Source organism: Arvicola amphibius, chromosome 3, assembly GCF_903992535.2.
Source record: "Arvicola amphibius chromosome 3, mArvAmp1.2, whole genome shotgun sequence".
Classification (NCBI taxonomy): Eukaryota; Metazoa; Chordata; class Mammalia; order Rodentia; family Cricetidae; genus Arvicola; species Arvicola amphibius.
Genome location: NC_052049.1, coordinates 142,093,791 through 142,105,840, shown reverse-complemented (window position 1 = coordinate 142,105,840; position 12,050 = coordinate 142,093,791). Strand labels below are relative to the sequence as shown.

Here is a 12,050-nt window from a genome sequence, read left to right as displayed (position 1 = left end):
TATGATCATTGCCACAGTCTGCACTGTCGGTAAGAAACTGTGCATTGAGAGTGGCGCTCACAAGCACAGATGAGCGAACACTCCCCGGAAATCCCACAGTTGCTCAGCATGGCATCTAGAGGGAAATATGAACAGCTTCACTTGGAAGAGACTTCTGTCTAATCAGCCGTCTGTTTCCGTGGATTTATTGATCTACTGCTTAATGAGATCTGGTTTTTGAGGCCAAATTTCTATTTAAACTGAGTCTCATTATCTCAGTACCATGCACTTCTGTAGAGCATCAATCTCCTGTCGACACATTATCCCTAATTCTTGCTGCTTATTGCGAACTTAAAAGTCAATAAAACAAGTTTATAGTCAAATTTGGTGGATTCAGTCTGTGGGCTAACTATTCCCCCCTGAGCTTAACTCTTCAGAATATCGCTCCCAGTGTATTGCAAACCACTGGAGGGGGGGGGAGTATTTTTATTTATATGTATGTGTATCTGTGTGTTGGTGTGGGTGCATAGAAATGCGAATGCAGGAGCTTGCAGATGTCATAAGGGGCTAGGAGTCAGATCCCTGATGACTAGAGTTATAGAGTGGCCTGATGGGAGTGCTCAGAATGGAACCTGGGTCCTGTAGATCAGTGCATGCTTGTACCTCCTGAGACATCAGCCCAAAGAAACATTTTAAAAGGAGATGATTTTGGTCTTTGATTATTCTACAAGTAAATGACGTGCTTCAATCATTACTGTGACTTCATCCTTTTTAAGAAGATGGCATCCACAGTTGACATGTTACTTCTACCTGAATGTAAAAGCTGAAGAGCAAACTCTGTGATGTATCGTCACACAATTATAATTTAATTATATTTAATTAACGTGGCTCATTTTTCTCTCTTCTCCATAATTAATAGAAGCAGGGGTTACAAGTAGTTTTAGAAAGAAAAGAAGAAAATATCAAATTTGAGAAGTCAGTCAGCACCATTTTTAGCAAATAATGTGCTGCTAAACAACAGTAAATAAATGATGCGTTGCTGCATAACAGTAAGCAGGCAAAGACACAGAGAAGGAAAGACTGAAATACCAAAATCCGAGTTTTCACTCTTTAATAGTAGTGTGTGATAGCCAGGCGGTGGTGGTGCACGCCTTTAATCCCAGCACTCGGGAGGCAGAGGCAGGCGGATCTCTGTGAGTTCAAGACCAGCCTGGTCTACAAGAGCTAGTTCCAGGACAGGCTCCAAAGCCACAGAGAAACCCTGTCTCGAAAAAAAAAATAGTAGTGTGTGATAGTGTACAATGTAATTTCTTAGTGTTGAAGAATCGCTGTTGAGTGGCGGTGTAAGAATGTCTAACCTCTCTTGTAAACGAGGCACCGAGGAATGGTGGAGAAAGGAGAGAAAATGGCCACTGCAAATAACCTTAACGTGATAGGCTTGGGGTGATGAAAGGGAGCTAGAAGCCCTAAGAGAGCACTCTAAGCTGGCAGTCTCCAGAGAGAAAGGTGGGGAGACGTGCGATATCATGAGCCATCAAGTCCCTAAGATGGGAAGAGATTGCCACATGACAGCCCGTGCATCTTCTGAGCAACTTTAGGAAATAACTATGTGATAGAATGGGTTATGCTCTGATAGACTGTGATGTAGGTGTGTCTTCTATGTATCAGATGATTTCATTGGTTAATAAAGAAACTGATTGGCCTCATAGGTTAGAACATAGGTGGGTGGAGTAGACAGAACAGGAAGAGGGAGGTGAGGTAGATGGCTCAGACAATTGCCACGCCTCTCCTAAGTGAGGCAGACTGACGTGCCTCTCCTCAGGGGCCAGATGCCATGAAGCCAGCTACCAGGCCAGATGTGCTGAATCTTTCCCGGTAAGACACCATTCGTGGTGTTACAAAGATTATTAGATATGGGTTAGTCAAGATGTGAGTAAGAGGCTGAAAATAATGTGCCAGGCAGTATTTAAAAGAATACAGTTTCCGTGTAATTATTTTGGGTAAAGCTAGCCGGGTGGCGGGACACAGCCCGCCACTCATTCTACAAGACTGGATGTGTTTGGTGTGTTTGAAGTGCCTTTCAGAATACTGGCAAACTCATAGACATGCAACGATTTGTGATTCCTCCTTGGACATAAGTATGGGTTGAGTCCTCCTATGGTTCTCTTTAGTCTGGATATTATTGTCTCTGTGAGATGGCATGCTTAACTCCATTTACTGACGTGCATTGTGTAATATTTTCCTTCTCAGACCATCAATAAGGTTCTGGTCCAGTACGCAGCCATTGTATCTAGTGACTTCAGCTCATACTGCGATCAGGAGGCTGTGGTAAGTAGAACCCCCTGCTCGTGAGTGCCCCTAAGTCGAGACTTGCATTTTCTGACATCAGCTAAGTAAGAGAGATCATCAATATCTATTTGATCAGGGATAACAAGAGCTCGGCATCTCAGGGCACTGCCTACAAACCTCTCCCGTCATCGTGAGCAGGTGTCCATGCAGGATTGGAGAGAAGCCCACTGCTTGCTGAGTTATGGTTTTCTATGTTGTCAGAAATGAAATGATAAACCATGGAAAATACACAAACTCTTAAAGCACTGGCGCTGAGAATGAGGGAGTTCAGAACTACAATGTTGGCATCAACCACTGTTGCCTTGTTACCAACCCTAAAATAAGTATAATTTAGCCTTGGTTTTCAAATCAATTGAGAAGGGGAGTAAAGATACAGGGCAATGGTGCTCCCCCTATGAATTATCCATATCCCCCTATTTTGCGATGATCCAGGAAATACTTGTAAAATCCAAAGCAGTATTGCAACTTACTCAGCAAAAGGCATAAAGAAAGCGAGCTGGTAATGGAAAGGGAAGGTGTTCTTACTTCTATCCTTAGTAGTCAGAGAAATGTGTGGCCAACACTGAATTTTTAAAAAGAGTAACGCTGAAACACATACACGGATTTTCAAGAGCAAGCTTTCCCTCCCCCTTCCAAAAATAGAAATAAAAATAGAAACCAGTCCACACTGGTCTGAAAGGCTGAAGGGGAACGATGAGCTGGGCGGCAACAGCCCTGCTCACCCCCGGCTGACAGCTCATGAAGACAAGTCAGCCCCGGTGATGCTGGAAGATTCCAGCAGACGCCTCTTTCCCTTCCGCTAATATGCTGCCCAGAAATTTGATTATAACGTTCAGACTATCTCAGTACTGATTTCCAGCCACCTTTGGCTCCAGCCCCTCTAACAGGCAGAATATTTACTCGGTAGAAGCATATATTTTCATTTAAAGGTTAAGAGATGATGCATGCCTCCAGCGTTATTCTGCAAATCAGAAGGGTGTGCTGTGGTTTCAGTAAATATTCTATTGCTGTTAAGATGGCAAGATGTGGATTTGGAAAGCTGGCTGTAAAATGACTGATTTCTGTCAGCCCCTTAAAGCCTGGGCAGTCTTCCACTTCACATGCTAACAATCTGAATTCTGAATCCTAGGGAAAGCCTTCAGACAATTATAAGTCAATATTTACTGTATTATTTTATGTTATTCATATTGGAGTTGTATTTTTCAGAGTCAGTTTTTTTTTCGGTATTTTTTATTTGTGTGCATGCACATGCTAAGTAAGTAAATAAAACAAAATTTTCAAGAAGACATGACCCTAACATTTGATGTGTTAGGGATCAGAATTAAAGTTCACACTTAAAGAAAATGTCCACTTGAGAGTATTTTTTGTAACATGACCTGCTATTTTATTTTAGTTTTTGAGACAAGTCCCATGTAGCCCAGGATGACCTTGAACTTGCCATTTTCTCCACTTCTGATCCATCTGTCTTCACTCCCTGAGTGCTAGGTTACTGTTGTCCACTACCAGACCCCATTAAATTAGAAGGGGATCAAACCACTTTTATGTCCTTTGTCCCCATTCCAACCAATGCCAGAGCACCCTATCTAAATCTAAATTTTAGACATTTTATCTTTATTAATTCAAACACTTTAGCCATATAGGATTATCCCTAGTTCGAGTAAAATTAGTATTACAACTGTTCTCAGTTAAGATAAATTAAAATGTGGACAATATGTTTGTAAGGAAAATCAAAATGTACACATACAGAGTTACAGCTATACCCAAACTGTCCTTTCATCTCCATAAACTTTCTAGTAAGCAATATAATTAGGTTCAGATAACATTTCTTTTACTGGATATTTCTCTTTTTCCCCCAGGTTTTAAAGATAAGGTCTTGTTCCATAGCCCATGCTAACTTTGAACTTTGAATCCTCCAGCCTCGTCCTCCCCAGTTCTGGGATTCTAGGCATGTGCCTTGGATGCCTAGATGGGTTTATTTACACATTTATTTATTTATTCTTACTCATTGACTGCATAATTGTTAGAATCAAGCTGTTTTATGTTTGAGGTATAATTAAGCAATAGCTTACTTCTTAATAATGATTTGATAAGCCAATATAATTACAGTGAAGTTTATCTAGAAAACTCCATCTCTCGTTTCCCCATACTCTTTATATGGGGTGAGTAGCTATTGTGCAAGGTGGGCCCAGCTCTCTATGTCCATTTTAGTCTTCCTAGCTTCTTTACAATAAGAAAAGATCACATTTGAGTCAGAGTACAGCTTTTACATAAAAAATTGCTACTCTAGTCCTGTTCTACATGCTGAGAAAAATAGGCTTAAGGGCTGACATCAAATAAACCACAGAAGGGCCCAGATAACTTGGGTGTGGGAGGAGCAGGTGCTGATGCTGTCTACCCAGGGACTCTTCTACTTCTCATCGGATGTCAAGGTCATACTTTGACCTTGGCTTTCTTTTTGATAGGCTTTCCCAAATCCAAGGCACTTCTCCCCCTGCCTTTCTGCCATGTTTTCCAGCTGAAACTGTGTATTTCCTCCATTTGTGGAACCACAAAAGTTTTGAATCTACAGAACAGAGTGTGCCTACATCAAGGAGTACTGATGGTGACTTGGGGAGTGGGAGGATCAAAACTGCTTCTGGAGCATCCAACTAAGCAACTGGAAGTTCTGTAGCATAAATCACAGTTATCTGTGTTTAAAAAATAAAATATTTAAGTGGCCAGAATCCAGGGAACAGAAGTTTAAAATTGTTTCCATAAATCAAACTTAGATTGTGGTCACTTTAAGAGTCAAGTACAAAGTCTCTCGGAGGTCTGTGATGTGGTTAAGGTAATAATAAAATCTTTCCACTGATGAGAGCTAACGCCTCTTTGATGTCCCATGAGTCCTTTGTCTGACCTTCTGATTCATTACTGGCTCACTTCCCAGCCACTTGGAAGACGTATCCACTTCCTGCCTCTGTCATCTCCAGCTCTGAGCCACTAACTCTTCGGAATCAATGCGGAGCAACTATCCACTGATTTTGCAACTATGCCAAAATCTATTTTCTGATTAAAATTCCAAATTGACACCTAGTCTTGTCACAAAGTTGTTTATCGCCATTGCCTTTTTCTGTTCCATGCGGGCAGAGTACACAGCCCACCCGAAGCTTCAGCGGCGTACGCTGTGTTTGCATTGAGCTCGTAATGACAGTAAAGAATAACCCAATGCAGAGTCTTAGAAAACAGATGCAAAGTAGGTGATAGAAAAGTCGAAAGCTAGGAAAGAAAATCCTAACCTAAAGGATGGGAAAGGGGCCCAAATAAGCAAAGAAAAAATGAGAAGGGAAACACAGTTGTTCTGGAACTAGATAACGAAGAGTCTTGAGTCAATAGCTTCTGGGCTTTATTGATAACTAGAGACTCCATTAAAGGTTTTCTCATTTTTGCAAGATTTCTTGGATTTTAAAAAATTACAGGTGTTCTTTTGGTTTCCAAACAGCAAGATTACCAGAGAATTGAAATTAATTGATTTTCTCAAAATAAAAGTTTTCCAAAATAGACTATGGTAGGTTGGGGATATGGTTCAGTTGGAAGAGCATTTGCAAAGCGTGTATGAAGTTCTAGGTTCGATCCCCAACACAGCAGAAACCAGGCCTGGTAGTGCATGCATGTCACCCTGGCTCTCTGGAAGTAGAGGCTGGAGAATCAGAAGTTCAAGGTCATCTTAGTCATCTAGAAAGTCTGAGGCTAATCTGGAATACATGAAACATCACCTCAAAAAAATAATGATAACATATAAAACATGGTTAATTCCTATGTTAAAGCTACCACAACATGAGGAAGAAAGGGTGCTGGTAGCCAGTCTCCGTGAGCTACTGCATGAGTTTGTTCTTAAATTGCATTCTCCCCCAAAGACCATCTAGTTCCTTTCTGTTCCCAGTCATTAAAGCCATCATTCAAAGTAGCAGGATTATTACATGTGAAGTGTATGGTAGGCCACAGGTAACAGCTACAACCTAAACAGGTACAACCTAAACTCACTACAGAGGTAGCATGGAAAGGATGCTCACATTCACCTCTCATTCTCTTTCTGTAAGCCCTGCATCTTGATGAACAACATCCAACAACTGCGGGTCCAGCTGGAAAAGATGTTCGAATCCATGGGCGGGAAAGAGGTGAGTGTGTGACCATTCCTATCTTTAACAAATACATCTTGGGTGGATATTCGTAGCATTTTGCTTTGCTTTGCAAAGTGTCTTACTTTTTAAAATGTTTTTTTTTTAACCAACAAGCAGGAAGCATTTTTAATCTCTAAAATCCCATTGACAAATATGGCCATCACTACGACAATATTTTAACCAGTGGAGGTATACTCAGGAGCAGGGAGAGAGCCAGCTGTCTTATTGTACAATTAAAATGTATGCATATATGATGATGATTAGTAATATAATGAAGATTACACTTTATACTCTTATATACTGTCACCTTGAAGTTGATGCTTGTTTTAGAATCCAGATGTGGCCACAGTGGTTTTTGGCTACGTCAGTGCTTAATTTTTCACATCGTGACAGCTGCGTCAAATGTGCTCTGTGTTGTGTCCGTAATGTGTCGTGTCTCTGTTCAACATCTTTGCCTTGCAATTCCACGGGCAGAAGAAGGAAGGAGAGAGGTTCTCCTACGAGGTTTGTGATGGCAAGCGTTACCGCTTTTCCTGGCTGTTGTTCTCGCCCTCCATTTGAAATGAAGATCATCGCACGGCCACGTGCTCTCTCATCTGCTTGTTGGGGTCAGGCAGAGAACAGTACATTAGCTTGCATCTGCCTCTTCCTGCTTGCCAAGGTCCTTGTCTTTTCTTACAAACTGATGTAAGCATCTAAGGATTGAGGAATGGGGAAGATATTGAAGGCGAGAGCCACAAAGCAGCTCCTCTTCCCCATCTCATCCTGATCACCGCCAACAGCAACAAGAATAAAACAAACCCTTGGGGCTGGAAAGATGACTCAGCAGTTAAAGGACCTGGCCGCTCTTCCAGAGGACTTGGGTTTGAGCCCCAATGCCTACATATCAGCTCCAGTTCTAGGCCATCTGATTCCCTCTCTGGCCTTCTCAGGCACTGCATACACACGGCACATACTATACATGCAGGCAAACACTTGACACATGAAGTAAATATTTTTAAAAGAGAAAACAGACCCAGTGGAGCTGTATCCAGGGTGTTTCTAACTCGCCTACATCAGCCTCTCTGTCTAGTAAGCTGTGGGTCCATGCAGAAAGCTAGGTTAGGAATCAAAGCAAACTTCCCTTTTATTTGTAAATGTTTGAGGCTGTTGAGTCCTCATTTAACATCAGCCCTCTTTCTGTGAAATGAATCTTTAAACCTAAGGAGAAATTCAGCTCCCCCCACCTATGTCTCATTTTTCATCTTTAAAAATAGAAAACGAAGCTGCTATCCTGTCTCTTATAAACAAGAAGTGCTAGAATATACTTTTAAAAAAAAAAAGTGTTTTTTTTTCCTGAGCTGCGCTTCCCTGGAAGTCTCAGTTCAGTTTGTGTGAAAGACCTTAATCCCCGCAGCGCAGTAGTGCCTGCCCCAGGCTTTGAGGGCATCAGTCTCATTTCTGGGTTCTTCTGTTGAAATCGATGGGCATGGCAGTTGGGGATCTTCACATAAGATTGCATTTCTAATTTTCCTGATGCTGAATATTCAGCCGTTTAAATCTTATTTTATATTTTTGGAAGTAGTGAAGAAATCACTCACTTCTTATGAGAAATCTCATGTCCAAAATTCAGTGAGAATTAAATATCAGGAATCATTTAAGGATGAAATTATATACTAAATGACCTATTTCTAGAAACTTCCCCCTCTGCTCCAAATATTTCTCTGCTGTTCTGAGTGTGAGCTCTACTGTAGATAATATTTGCTGAGCTGAGTATTAACTAGATGAATCAGAGCCGATAAGACCAAAGGCACATGAGGCCTGCGGCTGAAGGAAGCTGCATGGACCAAGCCACCTGCTACCTAAGCCCCTATCAAAGAGACTTCTTTGCCAGTCAGAAGTGAGTTCTTACTTCTGCTGCAGTTTCCAGTTTGAAAGGCACACGTTCCCATTATAACCTGGATGTAAATATAAATTCTCCCTTCATAATGCAAGCTGTGCCTATTTACTGAGTGCCTTGTGCATAGCATAGGAGGAAAACGCAGTTCAGGGAGTGAGAGAGACGAAGGCTTGGTTTCTAGCTGTAAAATCTATGCGATGAATCACAGTGGCTTCAGTGGCTTTCAGTTCTTTCTTAGAAATACCTCTGACCCCTCTCTTCTATATTCAATATCCTCCTGTCTCTCTATATATACAGAGTTTTCCCCTTTCCCTTCCATTTTAATCTGGCTTCTGTTGCTGAGAAAAACTCAGAGCTGGCACAGGGACTTGTGAAAGCTCAGAAGAAAATAAGACCCAACCCAAGGCCGAGTGCAACAAACAACTTTCCAGGACAGTCGTGCTTAATTAATATATAATTATGTTAGAGTTGCTATGGTCAGTTTCCTTCATGACTAAGGTTATGAAGATGATCTGCAAATTCCTTCTAGTAGGGTCATCTGTGAGTGACAGTCATTTAAACAAGTTCCTTCACTTGGGGCTCTTCCAGAAATCAGAAAGTATTTTATTGAAACTTGGCTTGAAGGTATATGGCTGCAATCCAGAACTGCAGAACTGGAAGTAGGAGGATGAGAAGTTAGCTGCTGTCCTTGGCTACGCAGTGAGGTCAAGGCCGGCATGGGATATGCGAGACTTTGCCTCACCCTAAAAAATAACCGAAGGAAAAATAGATGATGTTATAGGGTGTGACCAGGAGCCTCCTTTTGCTATAAGACATATATACAGTACTTGGTACAAGCATATTCAACAGCCTTTGAAAGGCTTTTTTACCATGTGAGGCTAAGGAGTTGCTCATGGGTATGACCATTGGCCATAGGCTGGGCAGTGGTGGCACACACCTTTAATCCCAGAACTCAGGAGGCTTGAGACAGGCAGATCTCTGTGAGTTCAAAACCAGCCTGGTCTACAAGAGCTAGTTCCAGGACAGCTAGGGCTGTTAAACAGAGAAATCCTGTCTCAAAAAAAAAATCATTGGTAATGGAAGCATGAAGATCTGACATCAATTCCACAGAACCCATGCAAAAATCCAGGCATGATCACATTCACAAATACATACCTGTAACAGCAGTATAATAACAGTGCTGTAGTAAGGAGAGACAGGAGAGTCTCTGAGGCCTGCTGGCCACCAACCTAGTTCCAGATTCGGTGAGAGACCCTGTCTCAAGGGAATAAAGCTGAGTAAAAGGGTAAGACACCCACTATCATTATCTGTCTTCTGCATGCATGAATAAAGACACACACACACATACACATACACACACTTGCATATACATCATACACATGCGCCACGCATACACATGTATGTCATTTTTCAAATCATAAATAAGTTCTTCCTTGTGAACTAATCTCAGCTGTCAATTTCTTCTCCAAGTGCGGCTGTATAGGGAATCTTAGCTGATACCAGTGACATCCTCTGTGCCAGACCCAGTTTCTCCTCTCTCAGGAGTTTGTTATGTTTACCCCTCTGTGCTGGGGTGTGTATTTCTCTCTACAAAAGTCAAATTAGCAGATGATTGCTTGTGCATCTGCTCAGAGTAGTCCTACATGTCACGTGTTTGTTAGCCAGGCTTTCTCCACTGGCCGCTTGCCTCGAGCACTGTCCACTGCTGGCTGCTTGCAGACACCTCTGCATGATGCTGCTTTGTCTTGAGCACTGCCAGGATAGCTCTTCCCTCACAGGACAAGCTGGACACAGAAGGGTTTCACACTTGGGGTTTGGTTTTGTGCTGTCTGTTGGTGGAAACAGCTACCTTCTGCATGGGGTCCAAAAGGAAACACTACCAATCAGCCTTAGGGATCATTGTAGTGAAATATATACAGCCTTTATTAGAATCTGACGTGGGATAAAGTTAACCATTTGCTCCACCATCACCGTCCTGTGTCATATGGTGCTCCGCAATAATAGTAAAAGCATCATGGCAATGCCATTCGCTGGTGAATGATTAGTTACTTGTTCTGTAATAGATGGAATAACTCAAGCAGAAACATTCTATACTAGTTTGTTTCTTGAATATAACTCCATGTATGTCTATTTCAAGTCCCTTTGTGTTAATTTTCTAACATGAGTGGATTGTAATGACCCTTGGAAGTGACTTAGAAATTTTCCTTTGATCTGAAATCTAATTTGCATAAGTATATGAAAAAGAAAATCATTTAAAATTTAATTTCTTTGCAGGAAGTCATAATATATTGGTTGGTATACTCCATGAAAGTTACATAAGTTGATTTAGGAGAATTCTGCCTGTGCCATGTGAGCAGAGACTGTCTGTGTTGTGCTGTAACCATTTAAAATGATGGCACCTGTTGTTATTCATCGGCTTAGTGACCATTGACGGCACTCCAAACTCTAGATCAGTGGTTCTTCACCTTCCTGATGCTGTGACCCTTTAATACAGTTCCTCATGTTGTGGTGTCCCCAACCATAACATTATTTTTTTTGCTAATTCATAACTGTAATTTTGCTACTGTTATTAATCATAAATATCTGATATTATACTTATGATATGTAACCCCCTCAAGGGGGTCTCGACCCACAGGTTGAGAACTGCTGCTCTAGGAGTTATTTCTTATTGAGAAATGTAGAGAAAAGGAAGTTTTTACTAAGCTACATTTCCATTCCCCTTACCATAACGCAGACCCAGTTAGTGCCATGGATACATGATTTTTATTGACACATCTCAAATATAACGAGTTTCCGACTCTGGTCACAGTGGGGACTTCCCTGTAAGAATAAGTTTTGTGTTTGTCCATGGAGAATAGAGCCAAGAAGTCTGTAGCATGTGCTATGTCTCTTTTGGTGAGCAACTTTCTTGTGTTTCAGTCATGTGTATCCATATTATTTTGAACTTTAAATGCTGAGCTAGCATTTGACCATGCCAGTGTGTGATGCACAACTCACTGAAGTTCTTCCCCAAACCTATAACCACACAGACTCAGTGAGTTCTCTAAGCAGTTCCAGACAGGACAGGAAACAGGGAACCCGGGGTGAGGCTCATTGCCTAAACACAAGAGGCCTCCTTATAGCTAGTCACTGAACTTCAGCATATACCCTTGCTTCAGGCTGAGGTTATGAAGACAATGCAGGACTCCAGCTCCAGAGGATTCGGTTCAGCAGCCCATAGGCAAGATTGTGTGGTTCAAGTTGATAACAAATCTCCAGGTGATGATGCTGAGGTCACTGGCCTTGGGACTCTGAGCGCCACCGCTCTGTGTTGGTTAAGTAGAAACAGGGTGATTAAAAACAGCTCACGGGCTGGATGGTGGTGGTGCACGCATTTAATCCCAGACTCGGGAGGCAGAGACAGGTGGATCTCTATGAGTTTGAGGCCAGCCTGGTCTACAGATTAAGTTCCTGAACAGGCCCCAAAGTTACATGGAAATCCTATCTCAAAAAACCAAAACCACAAAACAACAACACCAACAAACACAACAAAGACCAGCTCAGGGACTGAAGAGATGGATCTACAGTTAGAATATTTACTACTCTTCCTGAGGATCCAGTTTCAGTTCTCAGCACCCACACGGCAGCTCACAGATGTATCTCTAGTTCCAGAAGATCCGACGCTCTCTTCTGGCTTCCAAGACACC

General features: G+C 41.9%; 1 protein-coding gene across 2 annotated transcripts in view; it reads left to right on the top strand.

Annotated features, from left to right (window-relative positions):
* The window catches only part of Unc13c (unc-13 homolog C), a 417,871-nt gene that overhangs the window by 329,041 nt on the left and 76,780 nt on the right, over positions 1 to 12,050 (top strand). For both annotated transcript variants that reach the window (XM_038322705.1, XM_038322704.1), the window contains 2 exons: positions 2,230 to 2,307; positions 6,405 to 6,482. In XM_038322705.1, coding sequence (XP_038178633.1) covers positions 2,230 to 2,307; positions 6,405 to 6,482 — 156 coding nt within the window. The remainder of the gene's footprint in view (positions 1 to 2,229; positions 2,308 to 6,404; positions 6,483 to 12,050) is intronic.